This window comes from Sciurus carolinensis, chromosome 3, assembly GCF_902686445.1.
Source record: "Sciurus carolinensis chromosome 3, mSciCar1.2, whole genome shotgun sequence".
Lineage (NCBI taxonomy): Eukaryota > Metazoa > Chordata > Mammalia > Rodentia > Sciuridae > Sciurus > Sciurus carolinensis.
In genome coordinates this window covers 2332839-2351112 of record NC_062215.1, presented here as the reverse complement: position 1 = coordinate 2351112, position 18274 = coordinate 2332839, and the positions used below count along the sequence as shown (strand labels likewise).

Here is an 18274-nt window from a genome sequence, read left to right as displayed (position 1 = left end):
ATCACGTGCGCTACAGGCCCCGCCCCGGCTCCGCCCCCGCCCCCCCAGCGATTCCTGCGGACCCGGCTGCGGAGACACCTGCGACCCCGAGCTGCGGCGCCCTGCGGGTGAGTCCGCGCCAGTGGCGGGCGGCGAGTGGGCCGGGGGCTGAGGGCTGTAGGGGCGGGCCGAGGTCACGGGGGGCGGCCGCCGCGGGATCCGAGGGGGCGGCCGTCCCGCGGCGACCCTCCCCACCGTGTCCTCTTCCAGGTACTCGGGCCCTCGGCCTTACTCGGGGTGGGCTTGCCGCGGACAGTCAGCCAGCGTGGGGTCCCTGCCTTGGACCCCAGGATCCGGGACTAGTGGCATAATGGGGGGTGGGGAGGAGTGGATTTCGCCCGGAGAGGCGCAGTCCGGATGGGTTGGGGGTCTGGGTCGGCTCCGCGCGTGGTGAGCGCCAGGACCCTAGAGGATGCTGCGTACCCTGAATTAGTGGAGGAGCCCATGTCGTTCTCCAGAGCCAACCAGAATCCCTGGGGCCTCTCTAGAGCCATGAATGCTACAGGTGGGTGCTGGCTAAGGAGTGGCCTCAGTGCAAGAGACGCCCCCCACCAGCGCCGCAGTCCGCAGTAGTGGGCGGAGCGCACCATGCTGCGCACTTGGAAATCTCAGAGCCCCCAGGGCCTCCAGGCCCCCACCCACGCATCCTGCCAGCCACCACAGGCCCGGGTCTCCCCACCCAGGACCCTGTTTCTCTTTCCATTAGTCAGATTGTTTCCTGGGGAGGGAAAATAAAATCTCTCCAGGGATGAGAAATTCATCTTCAGGCTTCCAGGAAGAAGTCATTTGTCAAACTCGTGTCAGGTTGCTGTGCGCAAGAGTTGTTTATGGGGAGAGAGGGGCTCCCCTGATTTGACAAGTAGGAATTGGGAACAGTTAGCAGTGAGGGAGCAGGGTGGACCTTTGGTCCAGGCCCCTGGGCACAGGGGGTTGACTTTGGCCCCTGGGCAACTTGACCCCTCTGGCTGGGACTCACCCCACCCCACCCCGGCCCACCCTCGGGAAGACAGTGTCTACTCCTGATGCCCCTGGACCCCTGCCAATGTTGCTGGGTTCTCCCAAGCCCAGCCCCTGACTGTTGCTTTCTGTTGCCTGCCCCACCCCCACCCTAGGGATGCCCTCCCCTGTGAATGCTCTGGGTCAGGCCAGGTCCTCTCGCTCCAACATGGCCCCAGACACCTGCTGCTGCTCCGCTGTGGCTTTGCAGCGGAGGCTGCCTATCCTGGCATGGCTACCTGACTACTCTCTGCAGTGGCTGAAGATGGACTTCATCGCTGGGCTCTCGGTTGGGCTCACAGTCATCCCCCAAGCTCTGGCCTATGCAGAAGTGGCTGGACTCCCACCCCAGGTGCCAACCATGTCTCCCCGCTGCCTGACACCTTTCCCAGTCTCAGCGCCTACCCGGAGGCAGAGCAAAATCGAGTCCCGACACAGCCACCTGTCCTACCCCAGGCACCCAGGCAACCCTTGGTCTGTAACATGTGACTGCCTTGGTCACCTGGCTGGCTCAGGACTGTCCAGCTGGGGCCAGAGGGCTGACTTGTGGTGGCCTTAAGAACACTTCTGCAGACAGACAGAGCAGGCCCTTTAAACTCCCTCAGACAGCAACCCTCCTTCATATGGTCGTCAACACCTTGAGGCCCCAGTGGGTGTGGGTTGAAAAAAATGTCCCCATTTTCACTTTAGATCTGCAGTGGTGGCTGTGGGGGGTGGAGGTACACCCTGCCTGTGTGCCCAGTACACAGCTGGCACCACAGATCCCCTGTGCTTGCACCCGGACACTGGGTACGTGTGCAAGGCTCTGGGTCTCCTGGGACTCACCACTGTCTCCCCCAACAGTTCGGCCTCTACTCTGCCTTCATGGGATGCTTTGTGTATTTCTTCCTGGGCACATCCCGGGACGTGACTTTGGGCCCCACGGCCATCATGTCTCTCCTGGTGTCCTTCTACACTTTCCACGAGCCTGCGTATGCTGTGCTGCTGGCCTTCCTGTCAGGCTGTATCCAGCTGGCCATGGGGTTCCTGCGTTTGGGTGAGGCTGCCTCCTTGCTGAGGGTGGGAGGGTCTCCAGTTCTGCCTTTCCTAGGGTACCACGGCCCCTTGGGTTGGCATGTCCTCCTTTGCATTCCAAGGGCCATCCTTGGATCCCAAAACCATCCAGACATGGTGTGTCACTCATGAATCTTTAGCTGTAGTGTCTGCTCCCCAGTCCCACCTATGTCACCTCCCCCAGCCTAGAACCACCCCATTCTCTGGAACCTGGTGGAGCTGGGACCAGCTCAGTCTTCCCTCTTGGCTGCCAGGCTTCCTGCTGGACTTCATCTCCTGCCCCGTCATTAAAGGCTTCACCTCCGCTGCTACCGTCACTATTGGCTTTGGACAGATCAAGGTAAGCATGGGGCCCACCAGGACTCTACCTTTCAGACACTGCTGGTCAGCACAGGGGTACCTAGGAGCAGGACCAATGCCCATCCTGATATTTATAGCTAGTAAATGTCTCGCTGTTAGGGATTACCTACCTGTGGATGGAGAAGCCACTATACTCTGTGGGTGCCTCCTCACCCCAGTAGTCCTTGACTCTTCTGGGGAGATGTGCGGTGACGGACAGATCTTACAGTTTCCGTGACAGGGTGCTTGGTGGCTTCACAGGCTGGTTTTGTTTGACCTTAGCACACGGTCGTCAGCAGGTTGACAGGTGGAGAGCCTGCAGCCAGGCTTACCCCAGCAGGTCATTTCCTGACATTCATTGTACAGCTTGGTCATTATGGTCTTTTCCAATTTCTACTCGATATTATTTAAATGCCACAGTTTATATTTCTGTTTAAACATCTATTAGAAGCACTGGACTCCATGACCATCATTATCCAGGAGGGAAGGGAATTTACTCCTGACTTGGTCTTACCTTCCTTGGGGGCAGGACTGTGCAGCTCGTGGCTGTGGACCCCAGCACTGTGTGGTGTAGAGTAGGTGAGGGCCCAGAGGGATGGAGGGAACTGAACTCTGTTCTGCAGATGGGGCCCTGTGGCCTCGCAGGGTGTGCTCAGGGCTGGGGGCCACACCCCTGCCTCATGACTGGCCCCTCCGCACAGCATGCCTCCCAGGACTGGGGCTGCTCCTCCTGGCCCTTGTCCATCTCTCCTCTGATGAAGGCAGAGTGGGCAGCCAGGGAGAGGAGACTAGATCGGTGGTCCCTGTGTTTGTGCTCAGCACTGGGTTACACTTGGGGTGCAGTTCACTCTGGCCTCTCCTTGGGAGGTAGCTTGTAATGCCCGTGTTAGGGTGGAGGCAACAAGCTAGCAAGCGTCAGTGTGATTTGCAGGCCACATGCACAGACTGCCAGGGATGCTTGGCCCCCGTGGCTTGGTGGGAGGGTCTGCCTTTATTCTGGAAACAACACTTTGTTTTTGGTGTCAAGAGTTTGGCTGTGTTTTGTTTTGCTTGGTGCTGGGAGTTGAAAGCTGGAGGGAACCGTTTCTGTGCCTTCCTGTGGCAGCCCTACCCCCACCCCAGGAAGTTTTTAAAACCTTGATTAGGTGATGACGTGCAGCCCCCTGACCTGCACAGGACACTCCCCACCGTCCCAGAATTGGCTGGTGTGGGCCGAGTTTCCCCACCTCTGTTTGCCGGCAGGGTCGGGTGTTGGGGGGGGGTGTCCCCCTGGCGGTCTGGGCCTCAGCTTCCCCTCCGCAGGAGCAACTTAAAGAGCAAGCAGAGCTCCCCCGCCACCACCCGAGGGCTGTGGGCCGCTCGCCTCTGCGCTCTGCAGTTGTGATTTTTTCCTTCCGGCTGGGCTGGTGCTGGGAGTGAGCGGCGTGGCCTTGGGCCAATGACCAAGGGGCGGGGGCGGGCCTCCAGCTGAAGGACGGGGCCTCAGGCCAGTGGCAGCGGGCCGGGAAGACGGGCCTTGTCCCAGGACGCCCGACAGTGTCACTATAGGCTACTTTGGAGTGACCCAGACTGGTTTTTATTTTCAAACGTGCCACTGACCCAAACCTTTTGGGGTGCTCTTTTCCCCGAAAACAGCTATCACCTCCTGCCCTTGGGGCCCAGGGGAGGGGCAGGTGGTTCCCCTGGAGCTCTGGAAGGGCCCTGGGGTCCCAGCCTCCAGGGCCAGCGCAGACAGGCCCTGGGCGTCCCTCTGTGGGCTGGAGGGAGGGAGGGGAGCGCGGAGGGGCCCTGGGCAGGTCCTCTGACGGTCTCTGCTTGCAGAACCTGCTGGGACTGCAGAACATCCCCAGGCAGTTCTTCCTGCAGGTGTACCACACCTTCCTGAGCATCGGAGAGACCAGGTAGCTGTCCGTGGAGAAAGCGAACCTTCCAGTCCCTCCCCCCCACCTTCCCCACCCCAGCGGCATTTGTCCAGTCTTCTGGGCCCTGGCGCTCTAAGGGGTCCTGGGAGCAGTGCTGTCACACCTCTTGGAGCCAGTGAGACATGCAATTAGACGAGCAGGTGCCCAGCTGGAGACCGGATCCCTCTGCCGCCTCCCCTGCCGGGACATGAGAGGAGGAGGTGCCCGGCGGGGGAGCAGCGGAGGGAGGGAGGAGGTCTGGGTGGCTTCCTCCCCCGTCTGCTGCTGCTGGCTTCCCACCTGTCCAGGTAGGGGTCATCCTCCTGGGGGCAGTGGAGCGGACACTGACCAGTCGGAGCGCAGCAGTCACAGACTGTGAGGGCCTCACAGGTTGAGCAGTCCCAATCCTGCTGAAAGAGGAGGCAGCCGCAGTCCAGAGAGCCAGGCCACTGAAAACGAGGCTGGTAGCCCTGCTGTCATGGCGACAGCCCTTGACTGGTCCACACAGGGCTGTGTGCTTCCTGAGATTTCAGCGACGTTCTGAAGTGAACAAGGATGCAGATTAGTTGGGAGAAAACAGAGCAATCGAGAGAGAGCCTTTGAACCAAGCCAGGAAGACCAGTGGGGCCAGCGGCTGCCGAGTTGGGTGGTGATTGGTCCTCTGTCTGCAGGGTGGGTGACGCTGTCCTGGGGCTGGTCTGCATGGTGCTGCTGCTGGTGCTGAAGCTGATGCGGGACCACGTGCCTCCTGTCCACCCCGAGATGCCTCCTGGCGTGCGGCTCAGCCACGGGCTGGTGTGGACTGCCACCACAGGTGAGGGCCCTTCTGTGAGGAGCAGGTTCCACAGAGGTCGTGTGCAACCCCAGCCGCATGTTGGGGTCACCAGGAGAGCCCTACACCCCACCCCCTAGAGACTTTCTGGCCTGGGCTGGATGTGATCATTGCTTGGGCTGTTGGAAAGTCACAGGTGTCCTGAGCTACAGCCAGAGGCAAGTTTGCCTGCAGGGGACATTTGGCAATGTCGGCGGACACCTCTGGTTAGTAGTACTGGGGAGGTTGTTGCCGGCGTCCAGGGGCAAAGGCCAAGGATGTCCTGAACATGTGGCACGCAGCCCCCCACGGCAGTCACGCAGCCCGCAGCACCAGACTGCTGGAATTTCAGCTCTGGTCTTCAGGTTCCTGCGGGAAGACGGAGTTCCACCGAGTGCGGTGGCTGTGCTTGCCGGAGTGAGTTGGGCTCCGGGCGTGGAGCGTGCAGGCTGAGTCACAGAGAATGAAAGGGCCCATTGAGGAAGCCCAGGAGACGGGCGAGTGTGGAGGGAAGGCCGTCGGCTACTGAGAGGCCATTCCTAGGCAAGTGGAAACCTCTCCTCTGTGCATTCTGTGCCCTGGTTGCCAAGATGGGCTAGAGGTCCTGTGGCTGGGCACTGGTCAGTGGCCCCCAGGGAGGAAGGCTCACAGGAGGACCGGGAAATGTGTCTGTCTCTGAACCTTAGGAGAAATGAACGTGGTCCAAGCTTGGGGGCTGCTTGGGGGCACCGAGAAGCCCAAGGTGGTAAGAGGGAGAGGAAGAGCTAGGTCGCCCTGGGTCACCCCAGCCATTCAGCCTGGGTCCCATTTGCTGTGGTGACTTACCAGGCAGGACCTGTTCTGCAGACCTGAGGCTGTGGGTAAAGGCGAGAGCTTGGGAGGGGCAAGACCGCTGGGTGAAGGTGGAAACGGCCCAAAGTCTCTGAGCTGCAGCCCAGTCGTCTGTGATTCTGTGAAAATAGCCCCTGAGGAAATACTGTCTCTGGGTGCTCCGGTGTGGTCCCCATTAGCAGCTGGCGACCACAGGCCCCACCCCAGCAAGCAGGGTGGCACCTGCAGCTCCTGGTGACCCCAGGTGGTTCCTAGCCATGTGAAAGTGTGGCACGTGCCCTGAGGCCTGTGGGCTTCGCAGGGACTTGTTTTGTTTTATGAGAAGATTGAACAGGTGGGACCAGGGGAGGAGACCCAAGAGACTCAAGGGAAAACCCCAAAGTTGGTTATAGCCACAGGTCCTAGAAGCAGGGCCTCAGCAGGCCCCTCAAGCCACTGGGGAAGACCTTCTTTCCCGTCAGGAGGGAGAAGGCAGGGAGGGGAGGCCAGGCCAGAGTCTTTATTGAGGTTTGCGGGATGAAAGCAAGGCTGGGTGGGAGCAGCCAGCCAGCCAAAAGGGTTTTAGCAGGCTTTGGCTGTAGGGTGGTCCCCCGTTGCCAGGCAACCGACCCCGGGATGATTAAGGCAGAAGGTGTTGCCTGCTGGGGCGCACCGGCCAGTGGAGGACGGGTGTCTGTGGACCAGTTTGCATGTCACAGACGTGATTTGGCCATGCCCTTCGTTATTAAGAATCACCTAGCCCTGGGAGCTCCTGTCTCCCCCACGTAGAAGAGTTTCTAAAAATGTCAGAACATCCTACTGCCAGGCATGGCAGGCACATCCCTGTAAGCTCTATGGCTTGGAAGGCTGAGGCAGGAGGATTGCAAGTTTGAAACCAACCTCTCACTCTGTGAGACCCTGTCTCAAAATAAAAAAAATAGAAAGGGCTGGGGATGTAGCTCAGTGGTTAAGTGCCCCTGGGTTCAATCCCTGGCACCAAAAAAAAAAAAAAAAAAAAAGATATAGTACAGGAAATTTTCAAGTATTTATAGGACTGCTTTCTCCCCAGAGCATGTAGACTTGTTACCTATAAACTAATAAAAGTGTACATTTCTGCTTTTGATTCTTGAGGATTTTCCCCATGATGAAATTGAGGCCCTGAGAGGTAAGAACTAAAACAACTCTCGGGGTCCCACTGGGAGAGGCGGGAGGACTTGCCTACCAGTGTTCTGCACGGCCTGCCTGCTTGATTTGTCTACCAGCACGCTGGTTTTTGTCCCTCTTTTTGCAGAACCAGCTTTTGGTTTCATTGATGATTGCTTTCATTTTTACCTCACTGATTTCTGTTCTGATCTTTACTATTTTCTTTTTTCTACTTATTTTGGGTTTATCTTTCCCCCCCAGATTCTGAAGGTAAAAGCTGAGGTCTTTGATTGACTTCCGTTTTTTTCCAGGGTAGATGTTTAATTGCTATGAATTTCCCTCTCAGCACTGCTTTAGCTGCATTCCACGATTTTGATACATTCTGTTTTCATTTTTGTTCAGTTCTAAGTACTTTTTTTTTTTTTTTTTTTTTTTTTTTTGGTGCTGGGGATCGAACCCAGGGCCTTGTGCTTAGAAGGCCAGCACTCTACCGACTGAGCTATCTCCCCAGCCCCAGTTCTAAGTACTTCTAATTTCTATTTTGACTACTCCTTTAACTATTTAAAAATGGATTATTTGATTTCTCATTTGAATTGTGGGAATTTAGTTTTCAAATGGTTGGGAATTTTCCATATAGAGTTTTGCTATTTATTTCTAATTTAATTTGATTGTGATTAGAAAACACAGTTTGTATGAGTAAATTTATTTACATTTATGGAGATTAGTGTTATGACTCAGAATATTGTCTTAGTGATTGTTCTTGGTGCAGTTGAGAACATGTGTTCTGGTGTTACAGCTTAGAGTTTCCTGTGAATGTCGGTTGAGTTGGTAATTCTAGGTTACCATATTCTTGATGGATTTCTTTCTACTTTTTTTTTTTTTTTTGGTATGAGGACTTGAATATCCAGAGTGCTTAACCACCAAACTGCATCCTCAGCCCTTTTTATTTTTTATTTTGAGACAGTGTCTCATCAAGGTTCACCTGAACCTTTCAATCCTCTTTCCTCAGACTCCTGAATAACTGGGATTACAGGCATGCCAGTATACCTGGCCATTTTTAATTTTTAGACAGGGTCTCTAAGTTTCTAAGGCTGTCTTTGAATTTGGGATCCTCTGCCTCAGTCTTCTGAATAGCTGTGATTACAGGTGTGCACCACCGTACCTAGCTCTGTGAGTTTTGTATGCCTGAAAAACATTTTTATTTTGCCTTTGTTTTTCAAAGATTGTTTAGTTGGATGTAGAAATCTAGGTTTTTAGGGCTGAGGGTGTGGCTTCGTGGTAGAGCACTTGCCTAGCATGCCCGGAGCTCTGGGTTCAAACCCAGCACCGCAGAAAGAAGAAAAAGGAGGGTAGGTTTTCCATGAGGCAGTGCTTTCCAGAGCTGTCTGCTGTGCTGGGCAGCAGTATGCTGTCCTCCTGATCTTTGTTGCTCGGTGTGTGACCTTTTTCTCCAGGGGTTTAAAGACTCTCTCTTTGTCACAGTCCCACTGTCCCCTGTGTGCACAGGGCCACGTGGACTTGCCACGGAGTGTATCTGGGGGTTGAGGCTGGGTGGAGTCCCCACGGGGAGGCGCTTGCCCAGTTACTTTCCTGTGCCGGCCGTCACCGGGTCTCACCGTCTCCCTCTGTCCCAGCTCGCAACGCCCTGGTGGTCTCCTTTGCGGCCCTGGTGGCATACTCCTTTGAAGTGACTGGATACCAGCCTTTCATTCTAACTGGGGAGACGGCTGAGGGGCTCCCTCCAGTGCGGACCCCTCCCTTCTCATTGACCACGGCCAACGGGACCATCTCCTTCACTGAGATGGTGCAGGTGAGCAGAGCAGGGAGCCGAGAGCGTGGTGGGGCTGTGGTGGCCCCTGGGCCTGGCCCTGTGTCCCTGACGTGTTGCTCGGGCGGAAGGTCTGCGTTGGTCAGGACTCCGCAGTGGTCTGGGGAAACGGGGGAATCCAGGCTAGACCTCCTCAGGCAGCCGGCTCCCTGCTTCCAGCCCTGGTGTTTCCCGCCTCGGGACCCTGGCCGAGGTGCATTTGCCTCTTCCACCAGGAGGAGGCGCCTCCTCTCCTGGGTGAGCTCAGGTCCCGCGCCCAGTGCTCGGTGCACTTGCAGCTGTCAGAACTGGGCCTCGTGGCGGGTGCCCAGCCAGAGCTCCCGACCTGTCCCTCTCTCCCTGAAGTCAGGGAAAGCTCTCACCGTCCCTTTCTCCTCTCTCAGGACATGGGGGCAGGGCTGGCCGTGGTGCCTCTGGTGGGCCTCCTGGAGAGTATCGCCGTGGCCAAGGCCTTCGGTAAGGTGCCCACTACCTGCAGCTTCCCAGCTCCCTGGAGGCCCACCTTCTTGGCTTGCCTGCCTTCTTGCATGCTTTTATGTTCTCCGACTTTAAAAATTAGCATTTTTAGCTAAGTAACACATGGTCGTGTGTGTGTGTGTGTGTGTGTGTGTGTGTGTGTGTGTGTGGAAAATCCCCAAAATCTGAAATGCTCAGAAGTCTGAAACTTGGTGTGTGCCAACGTGCCGTGAGTCAGTTCCACCAGTAAGGGCTGGCGGGATGCTCAACCCGTGAAGTCTGTGCCAGTGTCCCAAGACCTGGCACGCTCCTGGTTCCATGTGTTTTGGGTAAGGGACACTCACCTATGCGGGAAGATCTGACCTGTGGTGAGCGACCCATCGGGGTGCTGGCCAGCGTTCCAGCAGCTGCTCGGTGAGGATCTGAAAGGCGCTGCTGTGCTGCCAGTGCCCATCTCCAGGGTGTTAGTGCTCCCCCTGGGCTGCTGCTGGGGACCTCGCTGAGCGTGGAGCCTGGGCAGGAGTTGGGATGAGATGGGCGTCGGCTGCCCTTCCGTCTCCACCAGGTCCCACCGTCACTCACGGTAGACGTGAGGAACTGCCTTGGGAACATGAGGTGGTGTCAGATTGAGAAGCGGCGAGCTCGGGTATTGGGGTTCCCTTAGCCTACCGTGCCGCTGGACGTCCTGGTCACTTAGTATCCCGGCATGTTCAGAGGCCGGCGCAGGCAGTCCTGCAGAATCGACAGCACACTTGCTCCTGCGGCCAGCACGCCTGGCGTCCCCCCTTCCGTGAGGTGGGGAAGCGTCCCCACCTCAACCCCTGTTCCTAGCCCAGCATCTCCACTTCCCTCTCTGCAGTGAGGCTGTCAGGTCCCTCGCTCGTCCCTGTCCCGCAGAAGCAGGCTGTGCCTCCAGCTCTGTGTCACCCCCATAGGGTGCCCTCCTTCCCACTGTGGCCCGTGCCAGGGCCTCGGCCGATTGTGAAGGTCGAAGCCCGGTTGGCAACCCAGTGGCAGAGCCCTGGCCCAGCATGGTGCTCACCCCATTCAGAAGAGGCTCACATCCATTCACAAGGGTTTTCCAAATCTCAGCAGCTGCTCAAGACCACACCTTGTTCCAGTGTGTTCCACGTACAGCTTGTGACTTTCTAGCCCAGTTTTTTTTTTTTTTTGAGTGTGTTCTTTCTCTGCTGTCCTGAGCCGGCAGCGAAGCACGGCCTTCCTGGATTGCACTCGAGGCCTTTCCTCTTCTCGTCTGTCACTTGGACCTCGTCCCCCTTTCTTCTGAAGCTGCCTGACTTCCTGCCTGACCTGCAAGGCCTTGTGCTCCTTGGTCAGGCCTTGGTCCCCTTGTGGGACATCACCTCAAAATGATTTTTACATTCTTAAATGGTTGGAAAAGTAAAATGTAATAATGGAAAACACAGGACCTTGCGCTCAGGGGCCGTCCTGGATCTGGGCCCTGCTCCTGCTCCTTTGCCGGCAGCGCAGCAGAGCGAGGCGGGGAAACCGTCACACCTGCAGAGGCTGGGACACGGACACCCTGGTCCTCTCCTGGTAGTTTGTCTTTGATCCGTGCCCTGTGACTTCTCCCAGACTCTTTCCCGCCTCGTCCTGAGATTCTGTGCCTTGAGCTTTCTCACCATCTGACTTGAAATCAGATGTTTTAGCTTAAAATGTCTGTGCCTTCTTACAGAAGCAATGTAAGTTCGTTGTAGAGAATATTGAAAGGCCAGAAATGAAAGAGAGACCCAGCATCTGTCTGCCCTCCGAGCCTGGCTGGCATAGGGTCCTCCTCGTTCTGCTGCACATGGCGCCCGTACGCTTGGCATGTGCAGGTGGAGGCCCTGCACCCAAACGTCTGGCACCAGGCGTGTTCCAGGTTTCCGAGATTTTCAGATTTTGGAATATTTACATAGGCTTCCCTGAGCATCCTTCATTCAAAAGTCCAAAAGTCAAAATGCTCCATCCAGAAGTTTTTGAATATTGTTTGAGCTCTTGAGAAGTTTTGAATTTTGGAACATGGCGGATTTTGGACTTTTCCATTGGGCGTGCTCAGCTGGGGGTAGATTTTACGTGTGCTTTTGTACACACGTACTCACATGATTTGGCGTTGCATGCAGAGATGCATCTCCTGTTTTTCCCTTCATGAGTTTTTCTTGCAGTTTTGCTATCTGGTGACAGTGTTTGTGTTTGTTGCTTGTTTTCTTTAGCTTCTCAAAATAATTACCGTGTTGATGCCAACCAGGAGCTGCTGGCCATCGGTAAGACCCCGGGGGCCGGTGCCTGTCATCTCATCTTGCTGAGTGGTGCTGCGGGTGGCCATCTGGGTGATGAACTAGCGGGCCTTCTTGAGTATCCCTTGGGTTCCTTGTCAAGTATCCAGAAGGTTCTGCTTAATCCCTGGGGGTAGGGTGGGTATGCACTTACTGAGTACCTACTGTGTACCACACTGGAGGCTGCAGCTTTGTTCTGTCAGGCAGCCTCCAGGCCAGGAATAGGAAAGGGTGTGGCCAGGCAGCTGATCCTGCTGCCCCTGGGCCACCGGCTGGGGGTGGTTAATGGGAACACCTCCCAGGCCTGCGGGCACTCCAAGTCAGGTCTGCAGCTGCCTTTTCCTCTGTGTCCTCTTTGTGAACTGATTTCTCCAGGGGTGCATTTTGAGACGTAGGCATGACTTACATTCAGTTATCTACGCTGTTTTAATGTGTGGTGGGGCCAGGCCCTGCTGCTGTCCCTCACCCTGGGAGATGTGCACCCGTCTAGCCTGGGCTGCCCGTGGGTCCTTCCCAGGGGGACTGGCAGCAACCCACAGCTGGACTCAAGCCCTGGACTTCTTGGCAGCTACACGTGTGGCCCCCTGTGGGTCTCAAGGGGACGTTGGGCTATCAGCTCCACTGATGGGGTAGTGCCCAGGTGACTGGTGAGTTTCAGTTTCCCTGGAACCACACACACAGGCAGAGGACACCACAGGCCCCAGGCACCAGCCAGCAGGCCTCCTGAACGGTGTCTGAGCTGCTCACCCATCGCTCCAGCCCGGCACGTCCAGCCCAGCAGCAGCAGCAGCAGCAGCGCAGAGCTAGTGACCCAGAGCCTTCCTCCCGGGACAGGAGTTCCCAGCTGCAGCCCGGACAGTGCTGGCAAAGGGAGGCCACAAAGCTCAGGCTGTGGAGGGTGGACGTGCCCTTCCTGGACTGAAAGAGACCAACAGTTTCCAGCCTGCACAGGGAGAGGCTGACACAGGTCCCACAGGAAGCAGAGTGGGAGGACTGTCCCGTCAGTAGCAGCAGAGTCCATTCTGGACCAGGAGCCAGTAGGGCGAGGGCAGTCCTGTGCAGACTGCGGTCAGAGCATGGCCTCTGCCAAGGCCTCTGACACCTGGACACCTCACTCGGGACATGTGCTGGGCTGTGACCCTGAGTGCCTGCTGCCGAGCGGCTGGGCTGAGCTTTCTGAGAGCAGGCTCTGAACCTGCGTCCCCATGTGGGTTTAGCAGAGTGGGGGAGACCGCAGTGGTGGTGAAGGCCCTGCGGGGTGCTGGGGGCAGCTTGCGGGCAGCACGGGCTGACACCAGTGAACTGTGGGCTGTCGCATGTGGTCGGTCAGTGCCACCTGGGGAGACAGCTTGTCCCTCACTTTGTTGGCCATTGCAGCAGAGCAGAGGAGGGGTTGGGTGGACCTTAGGGGCACCCTGTGGGTGGTGGCAGCTGTCCTACAGGCTCCGCCTCCCTCGGCCACGCCCCTCAAGGAGATGGGGGGGCCATGGCAGGTAAGGGGGTGGGGTGGCTAATGACTTCATAGAGCTGAACCGGGCTGGCGCTGGCTCAGTGGCAGGATGCCACCTGGCACGTGCGAGGCCCTGGGTTCCATCTCTGCAAGAAGCTGGATCGTCCTGGGCAAGCTGCAGGAGGACGTGGCTGCCATGCTCCTGCCCCGCCCGGGAGGGCAGGTGCAGGCCGCGTGGCTCCCGGCGCCCCCGGCCTTGCTCCTGCCTTCCATCTCCTGCTCCTGCAACCTCCTCTTCTTCCAGGCCTCACCAACGTGCTGGGCTCCCTCGTGTCCGCCTACCCGGTCACCGGCAGCTTTGGGCGGTGAGTGACCATGTCGCATCCTCCTTTCTCTGCTCCTTGACGGAGAGGCCAGCCTTTCCCCTGGCCGGGCACTTCGGGCTCCTTTCTCATTTCCTGTCACAGTCCACCTGGCTTCCTGATGCCCTGGTCAGCAGTGACCCGTCTGCAGTGTGGCAGGGGCGGGGCTCATGCCTGCCCCTCAGGGTGGCATCCGAGCTCCCTGCACCGTGCTTAGTGCTGGAAAGTTCCCCGCACATGCAGGTGCTCCGGGCCTGGCGCTGCCTAAGTTAATTCCCAGAAGTGGAGATGGAGGGACGGAGGCTCTGCCCTGAGCAGTTGGCCTTGGGCCAAGCGCAGACCCCACAGGCTGTGCTCGAGTAGAGGCCGAGTGGAGGGGGTGCTGCCCAGCCAGTGCCAGGTGGAGTGGAAGTCCAAGCAAGGTCCTGAAGAGTGCTCGGCCTTCCGACATCCTGGTAGAGGACACTTGGTGGGCCTCTGTGGCCTCGCTGCCTCCCCCAGCCCAGGTACCCCGGGAAGATCAGCGGCTGCCCGCAGGAGGCCTCCCCATCCTCATTAACGGGCTCTGTTGACTTGCAGGACAGCTGTGAACGCCCAGTCGGGGGTGTGCACCCCTGCAGGGGGCCTGGTGACTGGTGAGCCCCTGTGTTCCCTGCATCCCTCTCGTTGGGGGGCGTGGGGAGAGGACGGCAGCCTGCAGTTGAAGGGCTCCCTGCCTGGCGGGCCGACGGGTCTGCCTCAGCGCCTGGCCGCGTCCCCCTGGGGCCTGCGGGTGCAGGGTGTCCGCGCGCGGCCCCACAGGGGAGGCCGTGTGGCCCCTGAGCGACGCCCCGTCCCCCGCAGGTGCGCTGGTGCTGCTGTCTCTGGACTACCTGACCTCGCTCTTCTACTACATCCCCAAGGCCGCGCTGGCCGCCGTCATCATCATGGCCGTGGCCCCACTGTTCGACACTAAGATCTTCGGGACACTCTGGCGCGTTAAGAGTAAGTGTTTGGGCCAGTGACAGCGGCCACATCCCAGCCTCTCGGGAGGCTCGGGCAGGAGGACAGCAAGTTGGAGAGCAGCTGGGCAAATTTAGCAAGATCCTTTGTCAAGATGGACAGGGCTGGGGCGTGGTCACCGGGAGAGCCCTGCCTGGCCTGCTCGGGCCCTGGGTGCAGTCCCCAGCACTGCAGAAAGAAAAACGAAGAAAGTATGTGCTGGTCCCAAAGCCGGGAGCCCCGTAGCCCTGGTCATGAACCCCAAGGCCGTCGTTAGCCGCGCACCCCTCAGCTCCGCTCCGTCCTGCTTGCTGAAGAGCTCTGAGTGCCCGGGCAGTTCGTGTGGCTTCCTTCCCAGGCCCAGTGAGCCTCCAGTGGAAGGAGAGGCTGTCTTGCCGTGTTCCTGGCCTTCCACGCGTGCTAGTTGCATCTTCAGGGCCCTCGGGACACAGTAACACGCCTGTGCACAGCACCAGGCTCCTGAGGGAGACTGAGGCTCGGGAGGTGGGGGACTCTGGGCAGCACTTGGCCCTCAGGAGGCCTCCTCAGCCAGGGAGACTGCGAGTCTGGGGGTCTGTGGTCCCCACCCTCTCCTGGGCCCCTTGATGGCCCCCTCACAAGCCCCTGCTCCCCTCCCTCTGAGGTCCCTTGAGGGAAAGCCCAGGCGGGTCTGACCTACGCCTCGGGCACAGGGAGGTCTCCTCCCTCTGACCGAGGCCCGTGTACTGGCTGTGGCCCCCACAGCTCCAGAAGGAGGCCCCTGGGGCTCTTAGGGTTCATGACCACCATTGCTGCACATGGAAGGACCAGGATTGTCCGTGGCTGTGGCGGCAGCGGGCAGCTGGGGGGAGGGCGCCCTCAGCAGACTCCTCTCCCAGGGCTGGACCTGCTGCCGCTGGTCGTCACGTTCCTGCTGTGCTTCTGGGAGGTCCAGTACGGCATCCTGGCCGGGACCCTGGTGTCCTTGCTCATCCTCCTGCACGCTGTAGCCAGGCCCAAGACCCAGGTGCGGCCGGGGGTGGGCACGTGAGGGGGTGCCCTTGGCCAGGTTGTGATTGCAGTCACCGCTGAAGGTGGCCACAGTGCCTGGCCTCTGGTCAGTGCCTCCTGCTGTTCCTCCAGTGCACTGGGCTCAGTATGGGCTTCCTGCCTGGGATGGGTGAGGGCTAGCAGAGGCTGTGTCCAGCCTGTCCAGGACCCTCTTCCCTCTGCCCTCCCAGGTGTCAGAGGGGCTGGTTCTTGTCCTGCAGCCGGCCAGTGGCCTGCACTTCCCTGCCATTGAGGCCCTGCGGGAGGCAGTACTGAAGCGGGCCTTGGAAGGTACGTGGCTGGGCTGAGGTCACGGTGAGCTCGCCCACCCTCGGTACCCCTGCCCGCGTTGGACCCGAGGCCCAGCCCAGCTGTCAGCTTGCCCACTCCCATGTCTGCAAGGTCCACACAGATGGCCCCAGTGGGCACTGCGCCCAAGGCCACCTGCCCTCTGCTTCAGCAAGGACCACAGTGCCCCAGGTGTGGCTCCCCCTGCCCGCCAGGGCCTGTGGGTCCTGCCACCCCCGGCCCTCGCCGGGCGTGACCGCGTGGCCTGCCCCCCAGGGCCCCCACGGCGCTGCGTGGTCCTGGAGTGCACCCACGTCTCCTGCATCGACTACACTGTGGTGCTGGGCCTCGGTGACCTCCTGGAGGACCTGCACAGGCAGGGCGCGGCCCTGGTCTTCGTGGGCCTACAGGTGGGCGTGGCCAGACCCTTGCCCCTGACCTGCTTCCCCACCCCCTGTCCCCCAGAGCCCTCCCGTGGCCATCAGTACCGATCCCCATCTGCAGCCAGGCTGTGCTCAGTGCTGGGACGTCCAGTTCCAGAGCCTTGCTGGCCACCGTCCGCTCTAGGTGGTCTTTGGAGACTGTTGGTATAGAGACCTGTCCCCTGGCAGCAGCCCCTGGGCAGGCTGCCCTCCCCGCACCTGCCTGTGGAGGTGGAACAGCCCTCTCCAGATGCCCGGGCTTGTCCAGCAGGCGGCCCGCCCTGCGTGTTGGGCAGGGGCTCCTGTGCCCTGCCCTGGAGCATATCTGTCCACAGGTGCCCGTGCTTCGTGCCCTGCTGGCCGCTGACCTGAAGGGGTTCCAGCACTTCTCCACCCTGGAGGAGGCAGGTGGGTGCAGTCTCCAGTACGCTGGACAGTCCAGCGTGTCCACACCCGGTGGGATCAAAACTCTGGGAAAGGGGAGGGCCGGGGGCCCGGATGGAAGCCTGGGCCCTGCTTCTCTGCGGACGATTTGTGTGTGTCTGAGGTCGCATTCGAATACAGAGAAAGAGCCCCAACGTCCCCTGTGCGTCCACCAGCCCAGGTGGCATTTAGTTGCTCTGGGAAGTCTCAGGCCTCACCCGGGGGAGGAGCCTCTGCTCTTTCTCGCTGCCACGGTGAGGCACCTATGATCCCAGCAACTCTGGAGGCCGGGCAGGAGGATCGCATGGTCAAGGCCAGCCTCAGCTACCTAGATCCTCTTTCAAAGTAAAATGTGAAAAAGGGCTGGGGTCATGGCTGCATGGTAGAGCGCTTGACTGGTGTGCTCAACGCTCTGGGTTCCGACCTGCCAAAAAAAAAAAAAAAAAGGTTGTTTCTGTGTCCGGCTTCCTGGGCTCAAGCGCTGGGGCCCAGAGGCTGCGGGAGCCAGGCACAGCTGGGGGCACAGCTGCGGGCACAGCTGGGGGCACAGCGGCGGGCACAGCGGCGGGCACAGCTGCGGGCACAGCTGGGGGCACAGCTGGGGGCACAGCGGCGGGCAGCCCGCAGCCCCAGCAGGGAGGCGGAGCACTCCGGCTCCTCACAGCTCGGGCAGAGCCCAGAGTCCGGCCCTTCCTGACACGAGCCCCGAGGGCCAGCCTCCCAGCCTCCGACTGGAAACTGAGCCAGCCTTACTTCTGTTCTCGTGAGCTTGAAAAACTTGTCTTTCGCAGAGAAATACCTGCAGCAAGACCCAGGGACCCAGCCCTACAACAGCTGTGACGACCCCGTCCCAGAACACAAGATCGCCCTGCTGAAGGCTTGATACGGCCCTCGGTGGGCTCGGGTTGAAGGCTGTCCCAGAAGGTCCCTGTCACTGATTTGATACCGGATGCCGACTTATGGACTCGCTGGCCTGAAGGGGCTCAGGAGGGGCTGAGGTGGCTCCAGAGGAAGAGGGAGCCCACGGGGATCCCAGGTGGGACTCCGGTGTTCTTTGGGACAACCGGAGAAACCTCCCTCCTGTCCCTGGGCATGGAGCTTTTGGGGAGGGTGGCTTGGCAAGAGCCATATAGAATGACAGACCAAGTGACAGAGGAAGGAACAGGGTTTCGCAGCTGGTGGGAGAGGCGAGCGGTACTGCACCTGCCCAGGTTCCGGCTCCGAGCTCCGGGCTGGGGCGGGCAGTGTCTGAGACACAGATCTCCGTGCGGCTTCCGTGCTGTGGCTGGGAGGACACTGGTGTGACCAGTGACTTCAAATCTGTTTAAAAATCATTCTGTGTGTTTTAAATTGAAGTAATAGCTTTGGTGTTTTGTAAAAATCATAGACGCCTATTGTTAAAAACGCAGGAAACCACCCCCACGTCCACTCTGTCCATCTCCCTGGAACTTCCTGCTCCCTGGAGTCCACACATCGCCAGCGCGTGGCGCTCCTGGCTCCACGTGCTCTGTTCATGGTGCTCTGTGACCTGCATTCCCATGCGTCGTTTGCTGTGAATTATTTACTGTGATAATGAATAGTGTTGGAATAAATGGTTTTTAATGTCTGCATCTGTATGGTGATGTCCTCAGTGAGCCCTCTGCTCAGCAGGTACATGGATTATGGAA

General features: G+C 58.9%; 1 protein-coding gene across 2 annotated transcripts; it reads left to right on the top strand.

Annotated features, from left to right (window-relative positions):
- The first annotated feature begins 27 nt into the window (after nucleotides 1–27).
- Nucleotides 28–18217, top strand: Slc26a11 (solute carrier family 26 member 11). Of its 2 annotated transcripts, XM_047547114.1 has the most exons (17): nucleotides 28–107; nucleotides 1152–1387; nucleotides 1879–2071; nucleotides 2343–2428; nucleotides 4249–4328; nucleotides 5000–5142; nucleotides 8727–8902; nucleotides 9304–9376; nucleotides 11590–11640; nucleotides 13407–13467; nucleotides 14044–14099; nucleotides 14308–14448; nucleotides 15324–15451; nucleotides 15666–15765; nucleotides 16039–16172; nucleotides 16520–16592; nucleotides 17399–18217. In XM_047547114.1, exons 2-17 carry the CDS (start codon nucleotides 1154–1156, stop codon nucleotides 17488–17490), a joined length of 1821 nt encoding a protein of 606 aa, XP_047403070.1. In that variant the 5' UTR covers nucleotides 28–107; nucleotides 1152–1153; the 3' UTR covers nucleotides 17491–18217. The 2 variants fall into 2 exon arrangements, with proteins under 2 accessions (XP_047403070.1, XP_047403071.1); XM_047547115.1 differs by lacking the exons at nucleotides 8727–8902; nucleotides 9304–9376.
- Nucleotides 18218–18274: the final 57 nt, after the last annotated feature.